Consider the following 21412-nt stretch of genomic DNA (forward strand, 5'->3'; position numbering starts at 1 on the left):
TTTGCATGCACGTAGGGGGGTGTTGTGTGTGGGTGTGCATGCTGGTGTGTGTAACTAGTGTATGTGGGGATACAAGTATTGTACATGTGTGTGCCTGCATGTGTGAGTGATGCAACGTGAGGAGGGTCTTTGGCTTGTGTGTGTGTGCACACAGGTATGTGAGTCCAGTGTGGGGGGTGTTTGTGTTTTACACAGGTATGGGAGTGCAACGCCAGTGTGTCGGGGGTTTGTGTGATGTGGGTGTGCAGTGTGTGTGGGTAGTGCAAATGTGGGGGGTGTTTGTGTTGCACTTGTATGTGTGTGAGTGTGTGAAGCGCGCGTGGCTGGCCCTGTGTCAGTGTGTTGTGTGTGTTTCTCAGTACCGTGCGATACATCACCCAGGTAGCGTCCGGGAGACGTGTAGGGATGAATTCTGTGTTACTCCACACTTACGCCAGAGGATCCCATGGGGCCCACAGGAGATGCCGCCCTATGGGCTGCCTTTTCGTTGCTCCATGCAGTCCCGAGGCCTGGCCCTGATAGTTGCCATAACTGATGCTGCAGAGGGTGTTAAAACCTGCCCCGGCCATTGTGTGCTGCTTTGATCAGTCCCTGCATGGTTCCTGAAGGCTGTTCCCCAGGGGAGCCAATAGTCATCAGGGTGTTTCCTTGTGCCAGCACTGTGAGTCGCTGTGTACAGGGTACAGGCCGGGCCTTCCTCTGAGGGAACCGCACAGTTGGAGCCTCCCCTGCCCAGCCTAGACAGAGGAGAAGTCCGTCTGCCCCGAGCAGCTGTGCAGCACATCTGACTGCGTCTCTTCTGCACATGGTTTGCTCCCCTGTTGGGATGGGGGATGGAGGGTCTAAGCTTAGCCGTTTCCAGCTCCTATCCAAATCACAAGGGAGCACGCCGTTGTTTCCAGGCAGGTTCTGATTTTCCAGATCTTTCATCCCAAAGGATCCCGCAGCCATCCTTTCACCCAGCACTGTAAGGCAGCCACCTCTGGGGTGGAGCGTGGCAGCTATTTAACAGTGCACTGTAACACTACAGGATATGAATTGAATACTGCATCCAAGTGAATCTTCAGGAGGGCGGGGTTAGGGAGGCAGAACGTAGCTCCCCAAACGGGAATTTGGCCAGGACCCTGCAGTTAACACCCAAAGCGCCACGAGATCTTTGCCGAGCACAAACGGTGAAATGGTGAGACTATCAGCTCTAATATCCTAGTGGAGGATTTACCAGTGTCTGGTAAAACTCTGCTATCCCAAGCCTTTTAGCCAGTGCACTGGCCTCCGTACCAGACCGGGCGCCGGTGCCCACTTCCACTCCCTCGGAGTCGATGGGGTTTGTGCTGGGGAAGCTGAGGGCTGGAGCGGAATGGCAGAGCGCTGACTCACAACGGAAAGAGAGCGGCCCCTCATCGCGCCCGAAGCGGGGACAGATTTTGCTGGAGATAGATGAGTTCTGCAGGTCTCCTGGATAGACCCCGGAGCCGCTGATTGGCAGCTCTGTGCTGAATGGCCCGTCCCTCACCCGGTGACTTTGTCCATCCTTCCATTATGATGATCTCCATCTCAATCAAGCCTTTGACTGCTGGGACACGGCTACCCCAGCTTTCATACGCGGGGTGCTGCCTGGCGTGTGGGGCAATGCAGTCCGTGACGAGAGGGCTGCTATCTGCGGAGGAGCCAAAAGAAATGAATCATGGTGAAAAGAATCAGTCAAAAGAAGCAAAATTCCTTGCACTGCTCCCCACCCCCCCCCCCCCGACACATGGCGAAGCTCTGTTCCCTGATGCCCCTCCCAGCTACTCCAGCCCTGCCGCTCCCCAGACACCCAGCTCTGCCAGTGCCCCTCAATCCTGACCCACACCCCCCCTGCTTCAACACTGCAACCCTCACCTGTAGCACCCCCATTGCTGCAACATTGGGCCTCACCCCAGCACGTGAGACTAGTGAAGCTGATGGTTAATTTAAGAAAAACTGAATATCTGACATTTTGGCTCATCCAGCTTGTCTTGAGGTTCAGCTTGGATAAAAGGGGGGGGGAGGAGAGACTACTCCCCCCTGCACCTTCAGAGTGTGGGCTCCCCTCCAACCTGCTCTGAATGGCTGGATTCTGCGGTGCTGTTCTGGACAGCACTTGAGAAGGGGCACCGGGGACATCTGTGACACCTCCCGCCTCTGGGAGGGCTGAAAATAAAACCGGGCACGTGTGGTGGGATCCCAGCTGGAGCATTGCAAAGAGATGTGGAAAGGGAAAGTGTGTGTGTGTGCACGCGCATGCATGCTAGTTTGGATGAAGGCTCTAGTTGTATCAGTAGCATTATTAATGATTGTTTAATAATTTCTTGCAAAGCGCGTGCAACTTCCCATCACTCTGTTGCACTCGGTGCCTCTCAGAAATGTGGCCAGTTAATTATTAATGATTTTTGTGTGCCGGATAATTAGTGTCTAGCCCAGAGTCCTGTCAGGTGCTTCCAAAGACGATGCAAGCCACCCTGCAATGGGCAGCCTGTGATCAGTTGCGTTGCCCCTCCTTTGACCCTCCTCTGTGTCGACATGGGGTGACGAGACCTGAGCACAGCCCCCAGGTGAGGACTGATTTGCAAACAGTCGTAATCCAGTAGAATTTTCCCCCGCCCCCCAGCCGTTACACGCCCTGCAAGTCAGCGCGCCCGGCCCCCTGGCTGAGCTGTGACACGGGCTCGGCGTGTGAGCTGGGGTGAGGTACCTGACCGCTCTGTGCTGCGGCGTGCCCACGAGATACTGCTGACCCTCTCCCAGGGCTGGGCTGAGATGGAAGGAGGGACCCTGGGATGAAACCTTCCAAAACAGGATTCATCCCTGCTCCAATGTCCCTGGCCTCAGCAGCGTTACCAAGTCGCCCTGTTGTTACTATCCCAAAAGGCCCAGGCCTGGCGTCTTGCCCATTCCCAGGTGGCACTGGGAGGCAGGGAACGGGGCGAGCTGGCCGGGGGTCCCTGATCCTGTGCTACTCAACCCTGGTGTAAGTTTGAGCAGCCCAGGAGCTGCCGAAACTTACGCCAATTGCACCTCTGGTCCCCTCCCCCTCTTACTCCCACAGTGCCCCTTCCCTCCCCTGTCCTGGGGGCACAACTGTGCCACCTCTACCAGTTTCCTCTTTCCAAGGGGAATTCTCCGCCTGCCACCTCCATCCCGACATCGCTGGCAAGATCCCCGTGGCCATGCAGGGCACCAAGATCAACATCCTCTACTCCAGGGACCACTCCGTGCCTGAGGGCCTGCGGTACATCGCCACCTGCAACATGAGCGTGCTGCAGATGGAGGACATCATGAAATCTGCCCAGGCTGTCCTGGAGAAGAAGAGCCCCAAGGACGTTGTGTACTCCAAGCTCTAGGTGCTGACCCCGGCACTGGCGGCCAATGCCCAGGAGCCATACTGCTCCCCTGGACACGGCTCAGCAGGCTGCTAGCCCACGGTACCTTCACTGTTACCCCCCACGCCTCCCCAGCTCAGGCCTTCGCGAGCCTTGTTTCATAGCAGAAGAAGCCGCCAGCAAGATCAACCCACAGCTGTGTAACTAATACAAAAAAACCAACCCTCCATGCCGACTACAGCGGCTTGGCACTACCCGAGCAGCGCCAAGCAGGCCGGAGAATCCCTCTTCTCTTTAGGAGTCATTTCCTGCCGGGGGGGAGGATGAGACGGGGGAGCCGTCTTTCTGTGCCCTTCCCCTCCCACCCCCCCATTGCAGCCGTTCCCGTGAGCTTTGCAGCGCATGCAGCAGTCCTTGGGCAGGTTAGTCAGTCCCTGAAGTTCAGCTCACGCAAGCTGGCTTGACATTTACAAACATCAGACAGTCCCTGAGAATCAATAGAGTTTAATAACCACCGAGCGAAGAAGAGAGACACATCAAAATGACATTCCACCGCTCTGTAAATGTTATTCTAAATCATACTCACTGGGTTTTTATTACGTTAAGCATATAGCATCGGGGCGCTGGAAATGTATTCCATCAAAGGCCATTTCGCTCATAAATGTGAGTGGCAGGGCGGCGCTTGACCTCGCCAGCCTCCCTGGCCCTGCCCCGCTTCAGGAAACGTATTTATTGCCCCGGGGCTTCGTTGTGCCGGAGGAGTCCGCAGCTCCTGCCCATGACGTTGTCCAGGGAAAGCATTGGCCGGTCCCCCTTGGAGCAGGCGCACCGGCTGGGCTGGGATGGGGACAGCACGCCCCAGGGTAGGGAAGCGGCAACACGTTCCTTGGGTGGGATTCCTCTGAGAATGGGAATAATGGGGATGAAATCGGGGGGACCGTGCCCCAGCCTGCAAGGGGTGGATGTGCTGCAGTGTGATGCTGAGCCCTCTCTGGTGGCCTCCCTGGGAACTGCTGGGTACCACACTGGAAGTACGCAGGGCCAGAGCCGCAAAGGGGCTTTGGGCTCCTACGTCCATTGCTTGGTGGGATCTCAGTGCCTTGCAGGGAGAGCTGTGAAGGGTCGGGGGGCGACACGTTTCAGGGTGACCCAGGTGTCTGAGGGGAATCACTAGCACGTGCTGACCATGCAGAGTCTTGTGTGCGCCCACCGGGGGAGGTACCCAAAGCGCCTAGCTGCTGCCAACGTCAGCCCTCCACACTGTGCTGTTGCAAGCCGCCCCTTGGCTCTGCAGGCTAGCAGCGGGCACCCCCCACTGTCACACTCGAGTGCCCGGTCCCTTGGCTTCCGGATGCCTGCCCTGTACACCGATCCGCTGCCTCCGGGATAGCGGGGCACCCCAGTGGCCTGGCCTCCCCCCGGTCCCACACCCTCCCTAGCACAAGGTAATTTGTGGTGTCTATAGTCACATTTAACAACGCGCGGGTGAAAGATTCCAAAGCCAGTATCAGGTGAGTGGGAGGGGAACTCCGAAGCCCGTACCCCTTCTCTTCCACTCCAGGAGCTAGAGGGAAATGGCGCTCCTAGGGCCCCGCTAGCAGGTCTGGGAGAAAGCAGAGTAGGGATTTGAGGACCACCGGAGTTGAACTGAGAGGCTTGGAGGGAGAGCAAGTCTTAAAGAGCTGCTGCTCTTCCCAGCGCCCTGAGGCCAGGGAGAGGGGCTGAGTGGCCACGCGCCCGCTGGATCACATCCCGTCACTCAGTGTCGCAGTGGCACAGCCCGGGAGGTTGCGCTCTGTGCTGTGTGGCGGTAGCGTGCTAGAAGGAGGTGGATCATATTACGTTAAGGTGTATGGCGCAGCCTAGGAGGTTCGGGACGCCGTCGTAGTAACGCTGGACATTTAACTGGGCAGGCCGGTAGCAACACTGTCAAGCAAACAGTAAAATGTGCCTGGAGGATTACGGCGGCCCAGCCTTGGGTTATATTGGCTGGCCGTGCGGCGCGCTGGGGACAGCGGGTATTGATTCGCCTTGGGTAGCAGCCTTATAACACTGGAGTGCCAAGCGAACAGGAGCTGTGCCCGGACACAACCTGACGCTGTCTGGAGTGGTCTGGGCACAGGACGAAGGCCCTGTCTACGTGCTGTGCTTCTGCAGCGAAGGGGGGAGTCGAAAACCAGAAGGGAGAGAAATGGGCAGGACACGCATGGGCCAGCCCGTGCACCTCTGGGAGGTGCCGCCTGCTTGGCTTGGTTCCTATCCTGGGCATCTCGCTCCCTAGCCCGGCCGAGGACAAGATCCCTGTGTCCAGCCCGTGGGGCAGAGGGCATAGGTCATGCAGGAGTGGCATTGATTGGCTCTAACCGTCTCCCAGCTCTTGCAGCGAGGAGAGGGGATTGCAGGACAGGCGGGGATTGGGGTCTTGATTGAGGACAGCACCGGGGCCTGGTCTGCCTGGCTGACCAAAGAATTGGTCGGGACGCCTGAGGCCAGCAGCATGCAACAGGCCCTTGGTCCTACTGGGCTGCAGTGGCGCGGGGAGAGCAGGGGTTCAGATGAGGAGTCAGCTGGGCTTTGGGGGTCTGGCTCAGGACTGACCACGGCTGGGGCTTGGGTGGGGTTCCAATGGGACTACAAGCCTGCACTCGCCCTTGCAAAGCTCCCAGGTTGGCAGCGCTATGAGACACCCCCCAGTTCGGAGGGGGGAAATGGGGGGCTTGCTGGGGGCTGGAATGATCGGCAGTAGCCCCAGGGGGCACTGGGCGGTGTTAGCCCCACAGGGCTGGGTCTGCATGAAACACTGAGAACTTGCAAAGTCATCCCGCAGAAGGGGCCTTTGACAGAATGCAATGGCAGCGTGCTTATCCCTTGGCAGGAGGATCAGGTGGTCTGACCCATAAACCGCAGGGCACAGCTCCTGTGTCTGCAGCTAGCAGCCAGGCGCTGATAGCCACCACTGTGCCCCTGCTCCTCTGTCAGCAGTGCCCTGCTGCATGCCGTCCGCTTGTCCTCGAGGGCCCAGGGTCACTCCCTGCCATCCTCTCTCGGCCTATCTGTAGCGATGGCATGTCTCGTGCAGACACCCTTCCCCGCCGAGCAGACGGGCCCCATCGGCAGGGACAGCACTGGCGGCGGGAGACCGTAGCTCTCCAGGTACCAGCTGGCCGCCGGCAAGCCCAGCAGCCGGGGCTATCGCGAGTGAGCGAAGGAGAGATCTGGGCTGCCATGGCAGGGAAGCGCCGCCGGCTGGGGCTAGCCGGGAGCCTGAAGAGCCTGAGCGAGATGGAGGAGCAGGGCCCACAGTGCGGTGCCGGGGGGGGATTGATTACTGCACAATAGCAGGTGGGAAAACCTTTCCTCGGTGGCACTTTACCGGTGGGAGTCTGCGTGATGGGGGCAGGCCCTGCGTGAGGCTGTATCAGTGCATGTGGCTGCAGGAGTTTAATCAATTCCGTTTAAATTCGGGTCTGGGGCAGATTTCCTCCTGGTTTCAAGACAGCAAGCGGGAGTCCGAAGCCACCACCCCAAGCCAGTTGGAGTGCGGCAGCCCGAGGCCAGGCCAGGACTCCATGCCCTTTGCCAATCCCGCTCACCCTTGCCCTGCGTTACCAACTGGGAGGTGGGGGGTACAGTCGTTCAGAGCTGTGTCCAGGCCATGTGGCAGAATCATCGCTGAAGCACAAAGCCCGAGGGTGGGTGGCAGGTCAGGGATGGCCTCGCCAGTGTAAATAGCCCATGTGTTGGGTGTGGTGGGCACCAGAGCACCAGGGCATGGAAAGGTGTGAGCCAGGCGACGCTAGAGCCCTCGGTCCAGCGTTAGCGCCTGCTCACAGTGTGCAGAGCGCTATCGAGGCTGAGACTGATGAAGGGCTTGGAGACAAAGCGGTTATAATCGGACCCAGCAGAGCTTTTAACCTGAAATGGATCGGACCAGAGCAGCCAGATCTCTTTGCTGAGCAGGGCAGGGCTAGGGGAACGCAGAGGGTGCCATCCCCCTAGACTCCCCGAAAGCTCCCCCACACAGCCACGGAGACCAGTGAGTCTTTAGCGGCCCCCCTGGTGATGGCAAATCCCCATGTAAACGCTGCACAGCAGATGGGGTGCAGGGGCTCCGACGGAGCACTGGAGGTGGGGAGAGCGTGCAGAAGGGCCGTGTCACTGGGGGGTGCTGGCTGGGAAATCTCTGTCCGTGGCACAGACTGTCCCTCTGGTGACCAAGCTTCGTATCCTCGTGATCTTCATGCGATGGAGTGGGGCTGGGCGCCCAGACTTGGGGCTGCTCCTGTGGAAAGGGTAGCTGGCCAGCCGCATTTGGAGTCAGGAAGGCGTATGCCCCCGCCTCTTAGAGGTATTGACCATGGGTGCAGGCACCATCTGCTAGAATCCAGTGGGCATGCCCCACAGAATCAGTTCCCCGATGGACTTCAGTCCTCCCCCTCTGCCCCCACTGGCCAGCCTGCCAACCTCCACCACTGCCTGCCTGTGCCTTGCTCCTGCCCAGACTGTGTCTCCTTCACCCTGGCTTCCTCCCCGCAGCTCCAGCACTTGCTGTCCGAGCACCTCCAAGCTGATCTGAGCTCCGCCCGGGGCTGGCAGGGCCGTTTGAGCCGCACGGTGGCCTTGACGCCGCTTTGGGCCGGGGCCCGTGCTCGTGTGCCACGCGCCTGCAATCCGGGTGCTGCCACCGCCTGGGGGACTTGGGGAGGCGCCAGGTGCCACATCAGCCGCGTTTATCTGGCTGGCGGGGAGCGGGCTGGGAGGATCAGCATCAAATTAGAAACCCCGGAGTCGTTTCTCACGCCCTGGCGCGTCCCAGCACCGCATCTGTGGCTTCCCGCTGGCGCCGAAGGTACAGCTCCTGTGGGAGGCCCAGGCCTCTGTCAGTGGGGCTAAAACAGGTGGGCTCTCTCCCCCACACCGCCCAGAGGGGCATGTGTGTGTGTTGTGTTGTGGGAGGGGTGTGTGAGTGTCCGCGTGTGTGCCTGTGCGGTGTGCACTGGGATCGGTCCTGCACCCCGTCTGTCTCCCCAGGTGTGTCTCTGTAGGTGGAAGGCCGTGTGTTGGGGTGAGTCAGGGTGTGTGTACCGATGTGTGTGTACCAGGGTGTGTGTGTCGAGGTATGTGTCAGGGTGTGTGTCGGGGGGGGGGTGTCAAGGTGTGTACCAGTATGTGTACCAGTGTGTGGGGCAGGGGGTGTCAGGGTGTGTGTGTGCCGGGGTGTGTGTACTGGTATGTGTCAGGGTATGTGTACTGGTGTGTGTCGGGGAGTGTGTGTGTTGGGGGTGTGTGTCAGAGTGTGTGTACTGGGGTCTGTGTACCAGTGTGTGTTGGGGTGTGTGTCAGGGTGTGTGTGTGTGTGTGAGGGGGGGTGGGAGTGTGTGTACACCGGTGTGACAGGCGGTGGTGTTGGGGGGTGTACCAGTGTGTGTGTGGGGGAGGGGGGTGTGCCGGGGTGTGTGTACTTGTATGTGTCAGGGTATGTGTACTGGTGTGTGTCGGGGAGTGTGTGTGTTGGGGTGTGTGTCAGAGTGTGTGTGTGTGAGGGGGGGGGTGGGAGTGTGTGTGTGTACACCGGTGTGACAGGCGATGGTGTTGGGGGGTGTACCAGTGTGTGTGTGGGGGAGGGGGGTTCAGGGTGTGTGTGCACCGGTGTGTGTCGAGGAGGGGTGTTGTGGTGCCCGGGGCGGTGCCAGCTGCACTCCTCTTCCTGTCTCCTGGCCCAGCCGCACCAATTAGCGGCTCACAGAGTCAACTGTTCAGCTGTGACTGTCTCCTGGGTTACCATAGCTACTGTCCCAAGCACATGGCACGTCTCCAGGGCAACGCAGGGGAAGCACGCTCTGTTGCCGGGGTAACCAATATAATTGTAGTGCTTTTAGGAAGAAGAGGAGGGAAGGGGGGATAAAGAGAAAAAGGAGGCGGCGGCAGGAAATTGCTCGCTGGGGCAGTGGGTGGGGAGGGCGTGCAGCGCAGGCAGAGCTGGGTGTGGGGCAGCGGGTGGGCGGATGTGGGGCAGCCCCCGCTCCCCCACTCTGGATTGAGGCCAGGGATGTCCACAGGGGGTGATGCGGGTGTTCAAATGCTCCTCACCCCCCAAGGAGGCAGGAGGTGCTCTGCTCTCTGGGGACATGGGGTACCGCAGGCAGGGGGGCCAGGAGTCCCGGACAGCTCTGGCCACAGGGTCGCTGGCGTGAGTCTCAGTAGCCGCGACTCAGCCCCTTTCCTCAGGAAGAACCCCCTCCCAACAGTGGGCGCCAACCGCCCCCCCAGGCAGCCTGGGCCGAGCTGCCAAGGCCTGAAGGGGCCGGGAGACCCCCAGGCCTCCAGAGCGGTGCCTGGGTGATGGGCTGAGACGCACCAGTGGGGGGCAGCACGTGAGCCGCTGGTTCTGCTGCAGCCCCGGCTCTCCCCGTCCTGGGGGTGAACAGACGCTGCCTTTCCCGCCGGAGTCCAGGGCACACGCATGGGCACGCCCCAGTGGGGCACACCTCCGGAACAGACAGACCCACACACCTGGGGGGCACACCTACAGAACACACGCACGCCCCGCACGGGCACACCCAGAAGGGGACACACCCACAGAACGCACGCACACTGCATGTACACTGGTGTCAATCTAGAGTGGCTCCGCTTGCTTTCATGGAGTGACTCCTGATTTCCAGCCGGGCAACGGAAAACCTTCGGGGGGTCCTGAGTGCTTGCTGCTGCCATGAGGCGTGAGTGCCGCTGGGCGGGGTCTGCGAACGGTCCCAAATTTCCAGCGTGGGTGTCTCGGTGTGAGAAAGGGCCCCCACGGGTGACTGCACGTTGTGCAATGTGAGCTCAGGGAGCCGCACTCGGCCGGGCCGTCGTGCGCCGTGACCTCTCCATGCGTGCTAACGCGGGGTGGCCCCTCTCGACGAGAGGCCGCCTCAGTGGGCGCTTCTGTTTAAAGGGCAGCATGAATTCCCGCTGCCCCCAGGATGAGGCACCCGGGCGCCCAGGCAGGGGAACGTCCCAGCTGGATGCTGCAGGTTCCCCTTGGGTGGGGAGATCCCGTGGACCACCCCCAGCCCTCACGCTGTCCTGCCCGTGGGATGAGAAGGAAGCAAGCAGGCTAACCGCGGGGCCGGTCCTTGTGTGGGGACTCTCCAGGGAGGTGAGGAGGCCGGGGGTCGGGGGGAGATACCGTGAAAGCCAGGCAGGGCCAAGGATGGCCAGTCTTTGCGGAGGATCCCCCCTGTGGTGGGGAGCTCACTAACCCTGCACCACATTAGCTCCCCTCTCTCCTGTCCCCCTCAGGGTGGCGGTGCGGTAGAGCAAAGGGCAGTCGAGCCGCAGTGGGGCGCAGGGATGGGGAGTTTCCTGGCTCCTTCTGTGCCCCGTCACCCCAGGCCCTTCAGTGCATTCCCCCTCTCCTCTTTGCCCTCTTCCCCTCCCAGGTCCTCTGAGCTCAGTTCCTGGCCCAGCTCTGGCCTGGTCCCAGGGCTTCCTTGCACACCCCAGGTGTGTCCCACGCCTGATCCTCTAGGCACTGCCAGGTATGGCTGAGGTTAGTCAGCTCCTGGCAGGTGTGATGCTGCACCACGTGGGGGCTGACCAGTATAGCACCGTTTAGCATCCCAGACCCCGTTACAGCTCCTCCTCCTTTCCTGCCTCATCCCTCCTTCCCTCTGGCTCTCCCCGCTCCTCCTTTGCTAGTCCCTCGCTCCCCTCTTCACTTCTCAACCCCTCCTGGCTCTTCTCCTCTCCCATCCTTTTGCCATTCTCTCCCCAGTGCTTTCCCCCGATCGAGCCAACAAGGACCAGCAGTGCTCCAGAGCTGCACCCCCATGTATGGGGGGGGGAGTGGGGCCTCTGGGCCATTGCACATCCCTGTGGGGCTCAGCTCCCAGAGCTGCCTTCTGCCATGGTAATAGGGCACTGGGCTTCCCGGGAGAGGGGCCCTCGCCCCCTCTGAGCTACAGCTGGGGGACGCTGGTCTAGAGAAAAGGTGGTTTTTTTCATCAAAAAAACGTGTTTTCATTAAAAATGTTGGGGGATTGCAGTCCCCCTACCCCAAAAAAGCCAAACAGGTGCATGGTTCAGGTGGCAATTGGGCAACTGAAAGCTAATTTTTTTTTGCTTTTATTTTTACCACATGTAGAAAAGGAAAAAAAAAACCCAAACCGATGTCTCAGGTATCTCCGGGCTGAGCCCCTCATCGTATTGTCCATGCCAGCCAAGGCTTAGCAGTGTTGCCAGCTGTCACGGTTTTCTCACGCCGCTCGGGGGGTGTGGTGTTGTTCTCAGAGCCAGCACTGGGGGTCCTGTGACTTGGTGCGAATCTCAGCTTTCATTCCAAAACAAAATTTCTCGCTCTCATGGTGCCAGAGAAAAACTTGAAAACGGCGGCCCCGGCAGGCGCCACAGCCAGCGAGAACCTGACATTTATGATTTGTATTTTAAATCGCCCAGTTTGTGAGCCAGTCCCATGATATTTTGGGGCCTGGCTCCTGAATGCCGGTGGTGGGCAGGGCTGAGGCTGAGATTTGCAGGAGTCAGATGCCCGGGTGCCAGGGAAAGTTGATGTGAGTTGGGTACCAGTCTCCCATGGGGCCCTCTGAAACTCCTGGCCTTAAATGATTTGGCCAATGCTATTGGTGCTGAGATACCATGGGGCTCGTGTGTCCCTAGAGAAATGGTTCTGCGCACTGTGGGCTCCACATTGCCCTTGGCAAACACCTACAGCTTCCTTTAAACCCTGGAGTTCTCACCATGGCCCAGGCCTGCCCGGTCCCCTCCATCCAGCCCAAGAAGCCTGGCGCTGAGCAGTCCTGGCCTCCGCGCTGTGCAGGGAGAGTGACTGGCCTCCAGGTGGCTGCTCAGGACGTGGAACGTGGCAGCTCGAAGGGCGGCTGGTGCCTTGGCCGCTCTGGGAACGGGGCGATGTAGCAGGGGCCGAATGGCCATTCCTCAGTGGCTGTGTGGGCCCTGCGGTGTCCCTAGGAGCATGGAGTCACACCCGTACACCCACACGTCCTGAGCACTGATTGGAGGGATCGTGAGGTCCTGCGCCGTGCGCTGCCAGGATAAGCGGCTAGCTCACACACCCAGAGGCTCGCTGGAGACCCAGCCCGGCACTGGCGGCCCAGGGCATCCTCCGCCTCCCTGATCCATGGGGAGGGGCTCCAGAGAGATCAGCTAGGGCCAGAGCCTGCGAGGCCCCAGAGCGACACGTGCTTGGAGCTGGATTTCAGACGCCCAAGGCTGGGGTCAGGATGGTGCTGTCCTCATTCCTAACCCCAGATGCTAAACTGCGGTGCACTGCTCCGCGCCTAGGTGGGGCTGTGCATAAAGCCCCTTATTTCAGCCAGCCTCGGCCAGAGCTGGGCATAAAAGGCGCTGAGGCCGAGAACAGCCAGGCTGGCTCAGGGAGCGCCAGGACCAGTCCGGCTCTGGTACTGGAGCATGCCCTGGGGGGAGAGCTGCTTCTCCACTCCCCGGTGTGGAGCTGCTCATTCTTTCCCCACGGGGGTGTCATGGGGTGGGGAGCAGGCAGCTCTCAATGTCCTTGGGTAGGTGGGGCTGGGCTCCCCGGCGTCCGAGCCCTCGCCCTTCCTGCGGGTGCGGAGGAGAGACGGCAGGTGACAAGCTGGAACCGGGGCTCGTAAAAATTCCCCTCGGTGTCAGTTTGACTAATTTGTTAGTCTTATGGCTGGCAGGAGCCGATGGGCCCGTCACAGGCACCAGCCATAAAGCTAATGTAGTGAGGAAGCAGCCCGGCGTAATGATGGGGACGGCTCGCCGCCTGGAACAGGCATTAGCTTTATGAACCAGGGGGTAATTGAAAGGAAATATTTGTCGTGCGCTGGCAGAGGAGAAGTTCGCAGGAAACTTTGTGGCTGCCGCTGCTGCATCAGCACTGGCCTGCCAGGTTGCCTGCCCAGACGTGCAGAAGGCCCATGCAGGAGGCTGGGCGGAGAAGGGCATGCGGGAACCACCCAGGGGCACCTGTGTCTAAACAGCCACTTCACAGTCCTCTGTGCACCTCAATCTGGGCTCAGTATTCTGCCCTTTTCGTAAGGGACATGTCAAGAGCCAGAAGCCTGTGCTTTTGGGGTGGGAGGGGGCACCCCCTGAAACGCTCACCTGGAGACCTGGGAACAATCCCACACATGATCATAAATCGGGGGGTTCAGCTGGGGACCGGCCAACTCCCCACACTCCCCAACTGTAGCTGAACCCTCAGTTCGCCCGGCCACCTCCCCCTTTCTGGGCTGATTTCCCCCCTCTGCTGCAAGTGGTCGGACCAGCCACCCAGCAGAGGGCCGACTGCAGCTTGGCCCACAAGGGTATGTGCGATTGTGATGTTGTGTGGTTGTGTCGGGCGATGCAGGCGAGATGATGGATGGGAGACGCCACCATCCTTTCATCTGTCATTCTGACGAGTCCAAGGAGCATTAATTGGCTTTAATAGCCAGCAAACGACATCAACAACTTCTACTAATACGCAGATCAGTTAGCGAGATGGATTGGCATGAGCGGAGCTGCCGGGTTCCTCCGAGAGGCAGCAAGTGAGCAATGCAGGCAGCCAGCCAGGCAGCACGTACAGCGTCTTTCAGACATCGATTCCTGCTGAGAACTGCAGCCACCTCTGGGGTGAAGGGCGGCAGCCCTCACACAGCAACGCTCCCCTTCTTGGCACTTTGGGTGGCACATTGCCTGCGGATTAGACCAGCAAACTGTTCATATCTCCCTTAGAGGGAGCTGAGATCCCAGTGGGGTGAGGTTTGCTCCCTGGGAGGAGAAGAGGAGGGGTCAGCCCCCAAACTCGTGGCTCTTCCAAAGTTCATACGGATCTTGGAGGTGGCCCTGAGTCCCGGATTGAAGCTTCCCCTATTCTGGAGCTTCCAAAGACTGCGGACATTGCTTAGCTGGGTGGGGAAACTCGCTGGTTTGTTTCACTTTTGTCTTGGGTCAGTTTCACCTCTGACACCCCTGCCACTAGAGGAGTGGGTTGAAGAATCTTCCAGGGTTTAACTGAAAAGATTCCCCCCTCCCCCGCCAACAGGAAAATGTCATTCTGGGTGACATTTTTCATTGGTTTTCAAAAGCCCAGACTGTCGGGGGTGGAGCTGAGACCCCCTAGAACGGAGAAGTAGAGGCAGGCCTGACTTGCCAAACCACAGGTCCACGCATCAGCCACCGCCGCCGATCAAACCCCAGCCTTTCAGCCAACAGCACCGCAAACCCAGATCTCCCTAGCTGCGAGCACCTTGTCTGATCTCTATGGCCAGCCACTGGCGGATGCCCCGCTCACGGCTCTGAGCTGGGGCAGCGCACAAACACTCCCAAGCCTGCAGGCAGCCGAGAGCTGGATCCAGGGCACTTCGGATACAGCAACGTCTTCGCGTTGTGCTTTATAAACCCCTTGTTCTGGGCCGGCGGGGTCCTCTGGAAACGAGGCAGGACAAAGCGTTCAGGCGGGCACTGTGAGGAGCTACCCTGCCCTGGGGAGACACCCTCAGTCTCTTCCAGCTTTGCCATCTCCTGGGCAGCATGGTCTCTGGGCAGCCTTCCTGTCCGGGCACACAGCACGCCGCCAGGAGCGCCCCACGTCACAGGGGCTGCGCTGGGTGTGTCTAATGAGCAGCTTGTCAGGCCCGGACTGAACGCCGTGTCCGAGACTGAGGCGGCGGTCCTGCGTGGCTGAAGTACTGGGACAGCTGGAGATGTGCCTGAGCGGCAAAGGGCAGCCCTGGCACTGGGTCGGGACCTGAATTTCCCCCAGGTCTGTGGGGTTCACTCTCTTAGTCTGGGCACATCCCTGCTCAAAGCAGCTGTTGCTGAGCCTAGGAGAGCAGCCACTGGGTCAAAAGTTGGCGGTAAGGGAAAGCTGAGCTGCCGTGCTGCCTTTCCCAGGGCACCTGCCCTGTGCTGTGTCCCCTGCGCATCACCTGGCAATGTACAGTTGAAATCTACCTGAGCAGCCCTTGAACCACAATGAAATAGGAACAAATGCCTTGAGATACGCTGTCTGTCTCCAGCCCGGGGGTGACTGTGTGCAGAACACAAGGCAGGCCGGCCAGGGCTCACTGCCTCTGGGCGAGGGCACAGATCAATGGCTCCCTTCTGTAATATCCCCCAGTTCATATTGCCAGGTTGGACCGCTCCAACCCGGGCCGCCGATCCTTCTAACTGGGAGGGCCTCAGCATAGAGCATGGTTAGCAGAGAGCTCTTACCGGGCTTCCCCCTCCTCTGTAGCCCTGACACTAACAAGCTCCGGCCTTATGGTCACCAGCCAGGATCCCTCCAGGCCCCGCGCATATTCCCCACAGCTCTTGCGGGAAGCATGTGATGGCTGAATCCCACCCCCAGCAGCAAGACCAGAGGGGTAGGAAATTCCTGGCTGTCAGATCCCCCTTCTGGGTACAGGATCCCCCCAAGCCATCCCTAGGGTATAAGTGAATCGGGGCAACCGCCCCGGGCCCCACACTTTGGGGGGCCCTGTGCTTCGACATCACAAGAGTTGCCAAGCCCCGCCCTACGGAAGAGCGGAAGTATGTCCGAAAACGCCACCAAATCCACCCAATTTTTTTTTTACTGCAACAAAGATGGCAGATTTTGCATTTCCGGCTCCAGTCACGTGGCACCAGAAGCTGGAAATTCAGGCAGTGACCAGGGCCCAAAACACGCGAGCACGATCTGTGATGTTAAGGGGGGCCCACAGAGTGTGATTTGCTCCCGTTGGGAGCCGGCGGACAGGACAGCCGCCCTGACACCGGCCGCTTGGCCTCGCCTCCTTTGTGACAGATGGTGGGGTCGCCCTGCAGGTGCGTGCTGTATCCAGACTCTCCATGGGGTGTGTGCAGGGGCCTTCCTGTGACTCAGGGCCCCGGCGAGCAGCCAGGCTAGGAGCTGGTCAGCGTCGGACTGAATCACCCCGGAACGAGCCAGGCTAGCCTGCTGATGTAGTTTCCCTCCTGCCACGTGGGGCATTGGGCAGCAGGCTCCGGTGGGCTCTGTGCTCCTGGGCAGCACGTGAGCTGGACAGAGGGGGCGCTAGTGAGCGACACCAAGGCACCCTGCCCCAGCACCCTGCAGTGAGAGCTGGCGGGGCGGGGCTGGGGTCAAGCCTGGGCCCAAGATTGCCAGCTCCTCATACAGACGGGGGTGTCGCCCTCTCCCCACGGCTGCGCCCCCCTCAGGTCACCATCCGCCCTTCTGCTGTCTCCTGTCCAAGCACCTTGGCCCTGGGGGGCAGCCAGGTGGGGGCGGTGGGAAGGCCAGGCCAGTTCTCCTGCCCCAGCCCTGCTGAAGTTAGTTGTTATCTTCCTTAATCCCACCACAAAGCCCTGGGAACGGAGAGCTGGGCGCTGACGTGCTCTCTCTGCCTCTGGGAGGAGGTCCAGCACCTTGGATCCAGCCGGACCTGGGGGCGGGGATGGCTAGCTGGGGACCCTGCTTTCCCATGCTGGGGAGGGTCACTCTCACTGCCCCTCCTCCTGCATTGGGTGCTGTCATTCCCCCCCACCCTTGTCCTCATCGGGCAGAGTCACCGACCCAGCCCCTCCACCTCCTCCATGGACCTGCCCTGCCCGTTAGAGAAGGGGTGGGTGGGGCCCAGGGCCACCTGGCCCCTGACCCCTGCGGGGCGTTAGTCGGGTCGGAGCAGCAGAGGCGGGGGAAGAAATGGTCTTGCTGTTTCCCCTGGTGGTAGCTATGACGACACACACCCCCGCTTGGTCCGCAGGCGAGTTCTCTACCCAGTGTCTCCTTTTGGTCTCTGCCCCAAGACACCCTGGAGACGCTCTGCACCCATCTCTCTCTCCGCCCTGCGTTCCTGCGGTGTCCTGGGGAGAGCTGGCAGACGATGGTCCAGATACCCTGCGCTGCAAGAAGGGGTGGAATCCAAGGGCATGTTTTCTGTTCCGTGGCGCCAGGATGTCAGTGTCTGTCCCACGCATCCGGGGCCGTCTTCCTGACGACTGAGCTGGGGGATCTTCCTTTCTCCCTGACACTAGCACGCCCAGCTGGACCGGTCGTGTGGAAATTCCAGACAGGACCACTGTGCCCTCCTGGAACTGCTCACGCCGGCGGCCCCTGCTTCCATGGGGCCTGGTGTCCAGCCGGCTGGTAGCATCCCTCCATCCTCTCCCTCCTTCCCAGCCAGCCTGCCAGGCTGCCGACTCTAACCATCCTCAGTGGCGTGCTGAGGGGAGGGGCAGGGGGGCAGGCTTCCAGGGGGTGAGGCCGCCCCATCTGAGCCGGCGCCTGGCTGTGGGGCTGGAGTGGGAGAGGCGGGTGGCGGGTAAGTGCGGAGGAGGGGGGCGGCGGAGCCAAGCCTGCATTTGCGCCCCTGCCAGGCTTCACGCCATCCCCCCTGCAGGTACAGATCCCCCCTTTCCGGGTCAGATAGGGGGCAATGCCCCCGGGCGCCAGAGATCCATGGTACACCACTAACCACGCTGCTCCTGGTTTTGTTTTGCAGATGAATCGCCCCATCCAGGTGAAGCCGGCAGACAGCGAGGGCAGAGGAGGTAGGTGTCTTTTGAATACATCGCCCTGTGTCTTGTCTGGCTGCCTCTTGCTGGGTTAGCTGCTTGCACGGCGCAGTGAAGGGAGGGGACCTGCTGAGCTCTTCTGTTCAATCCTTCTCCCTCCCGGGGCCTTGGTCTGTGCTGTATGGCCATGCAGAGCGGGGATAAGGAATCTCACTCTTCTGCCCTTGCTTGTGGCCCTAGCACTTCCTGGTGCCTATAAAGCACATGGGAGATGGTTTATCATCTAAGAAGCTGCTCAGGCACGCTAGCGAATATCCACACACATATATACATATGTGCCTTTCAGCATAGAAGGTCAAATCCAAGTACATCCTGGCAATGCTTTGGCGCCATATGAGGATTTAAGTGCTGTATGTGCATACGCAACGTATATCTGTGCAATAGGTGCTACGTATTTGCTAGCCAGGCCTGGCCCCCACCTACCCCAAGGGGTTCTCTGCAGGGTGTGTTCCTAACCCGTCTCTTCCTGTAAGGCTCTTAAAGACCCAGAACTGTGACAGCCAAAGTTCCTGAGGGTTACACATGCTGTGTGTCCTGTCTAATTAGGGCTGGCAGAATTCAGTTCTGATTCTGTTCTAATTTCAACATACGTTGATCTTTCTTTTAAGCATTTTTAAAGATTTTTATGTTCACAGTTGTGGGAAACTTGGGGGGGGGTCCTCAGTAAATTTTGAGATTCAAAAAGCTAAAGCTTCCTCACTGTTAATGCATAACTTGTCCACCTCACCTGTCGAAGCAGGCAGAGTAAATACCCTGAAATCCACACATCTGCCCTGGTTTTGCCGTCCCTTCGCTAGGCCGTTTGTAACGAGCCTCATTCAACAGCCTAAATCAGTGGGAGCGTTTGGCTCACTTTGCCTGTCTGTAACTGTCAGCGATTGTCGATGGGAATATTTTGTCCTCGGTTTGTGCTTGTGCAGTGAAATCAACGTGGGCCGACAAGCACCTGGTCCCCCAAGCCGACGTGCGGTGCGTGTGCTGCAGGTGGTATCTGGGCAGATAGACAGGGGCTCTTGTGAGGATTAAACCCAGGATCTCAAAGCACAAGACTCTACTGCTTGGGCTGTTGGTTTTTTTATGTGTATTGCCAGCACAGCTGGGTGCCCAGTCATGCACCTGGACCCCACTGTGCTGGGTGTGTACAGACACCGAACAGGCGCTCATCGCCCCGAGGAGCTGACCGTCAAGTAAAGAACAAAGTCCATTTGGAGCAGACTCATTGACCTGCATATGGGAGCCAGCCACGAGAGGAAGACAGAGCCCCATTGCATTAGCTGGGCCTGCACCTGCTAGGGGCCCGTGTTCCACCACCGGGGCAATTTTCCCGGCCTTCTGTTCTCATTGGCCCTTATCAAACGGAGCCAGCGAGTCGCTGCATCTGTCGGTAGCTGGCCTGGGCATAGAGACGCCTGCCCCTAGGGCCATGGGCGTGCGGCTGACCACGGGACTGGGCCGGGCACAGGACGCTCAGAGCAACTTTGGGTTCGTTTTGCTTGGCCGGGAGGTTCTTTTAAACTGCCCCCCCCTTTACGCCCCAGCACCCTTGGCGTTCAGCTGCCGCATTGTCACCGAGCAGGGCAGAGTCGCACTCTCTGCGGTGCGTGGTCCAGGCTCCAGGCGGCTGTGGGTTACGGCTAGAGATCAGCAGCCGAAGGCTGCCTGTGCCCCACAGTCGTGGTGTGCTGTAGGAACCGCCTGTAGGAACCGCCTGTAGGAACAATGCCAGGGAGCAGGTCTCAGCTCACACAGTTTAAGGGCCCTGGTGCATTGGGGGTTGGTGAAGGGAGGCTGGGAGTCAGGAGATGGGAGACCCAGGCAGGGGAGGGAGGGGTTGGATGCTGGGGGGACCCAGGTGGGGGAGGAGAGGGGTTGGGTTTGCTGGGTGGGAGGAGTTTCATGGCCTCTCTTCCCTGCGAGGTGCTGGTTCAGAATGTGCTGACCGAAGGGGAGGTGCCCAAGTGGCGTTCCCTAGCCCGCCCTGTTCCCGTGGGCCTGCCAGCCATGCCAGGGGTCTCTACAGGCCCTCTGTGGCACTGAGTCACAGGGCCCAGGGCCACAGGCCTTAGGTCACTGTTCTGCCTCAGTTTCCCCTCTGTAAAGCAGGGGCCATCCTGCTAGCCCTGCCCCTGGGGGCTAGAAGCAGTCCCTTGTTCTCCCAGTGCAAAGGCTGGGCGCCCTCCAGCTCACACCAGCATCCAGCTGCCCTGCCCTTCCTCCACCGGGGCTAGATTGTGGGCCGTAGTGAGAGGGGGAGCCAGGGGCAGAGACCCCATTCACCTATCCGGGTTCGGGGGGTGATTTACGGGCTAGAGCTCTGGCAACCGCCTGCAAGTCACATGGGTGCCCCAGAGCCCCACCCCCTGCAGACCGTCGTGCGGGGCACAGGGCATGGGGAGAAACCCAAGCAGCAGCCCTGGGGAGCTGCCCTGCTATTCGTCAGGCTGGCAACCCCTGCTCAGCCTGCTCAGTGCCCAGCTGTGCCAGGCCTGGAGGGTACAGATGGGCATTGGGGAGGGGAGGGGCAGGAGAAGAGAACACTGCCCTATACATACACATACACACACACACACACACACCATGTCACCACAAACACACTGCATCTCCACACACATGCTCCGTCTTTACAAACACACACACACCATCTCTCCACAAACACACTCCGTCTCTCCGCACACACACACACCCTAACACTGGCTCCCGGGCCCCAAATCCCCCACAGCCCCACCCAGGGGGCATCCTACTGGAACGAATCCAGGACCAGGCCAGAAAGTCTGCGAGTTCCCAAACCAGCCAGACACAGCAATGTCAGGGACTCCCCGCCGGCGCTCCCAGGGGCCCGAGCCTGCTGCACCGTGAGGCGCTGCACCGTGAAGCACTGCACATGGCAGCTGCCTTGCCGAATGACGCGATCTGTTAGTGGAGCCACGAAAGCGCTGGCACAAGGACCTGGGCTGTTTACACAGTGTTATACCAGGGAGATGGCTCCTTAAGGCTAGTAATGACTAGTGGTCAGTCAACACCCATTCCATGGGGTGTCCCTTTAAGTCCTCAGACTTTTAAAGTGGACTAAGACCGAGGGAGGGGCAGAGGCAGGGGTTGGGAGAGGAAGATGATCCCAGGGGAATAGGCAAGGCTTGGGGAATATTCAAGCTACTGTTCCTTTAAGGGGCTGTGACCAGCAGCCTGTAGAGTGGGTGGGGCAGGGCAGCCCTCTCTCCCAGCCAATCAGGACAAGGGCTGGGAAACTGGCTGTATAAATGCTGTGGCCTGGGGGCAGTGTAGGGAGAGACATCAGCAGGGAAGTGGTGTGGGGGAGGGGGCTGTGCCTTCTAGGGAGATGGGGGTGGTGTGTGCAGAGGGCTGCTGCAAGGGCTTTGGTAGGAAGTTGCTGAGAGCCTGAGACTAGTGGGTTGCCCAAGCCCTGGGTTGTGGAGTCCCAGGCTCTGCTGTTGGTCCCAGCCTGTCACCAGGCTCCTGGAAGGGATCCTGTTGGGGGCTGGCCTGCAAGACCCCATGGTGGCAGTTCTGAGGCCCTGCTTTTGGCC

The 21412-nt window shown here is 59.8% G+C and overlaps 1 protein-coding gene across 2 annotated transcripts in view; it reads left to right on the forward strand.

The window, feature by feature from the left end:
* CELF6 (CUGBP Elav-like family member 6) overlaps nt 1-21412 on the forward strand; it is a 180057-nt gene that overhangs the window by 88228 nt on the left and 70417 nt on the right. For both annotated transcript variants that reach the window (XM_067555986.1, XM_067555987.1), the window contains one exon: nt 17795-17843. In XM_067555986.1, the coding sequence (XP_067412087.1) occupies nt 17795-17843 (49 nt within the window). The remainder of the gene's footprint in view (nt 1-17794; nt 17844-21412) is intronic.

This window comes from Emydura macquarii, unplaced genomic scaffold (genome assembly GCF_026122565.2).
Source record: "Emydura macquarii macquarii isolate MOO-44397 ecotype Brisbane River unplaced genomic scaffold, CSIRO-AGI_Emac_v2 contig_1644, whole genome shotgun sequence".
Taxonomy (NCBI): Eukaryota; Metazoa; Chordata; order Testudines; family Chelidae; genus Emydura; species Emydura macquarii.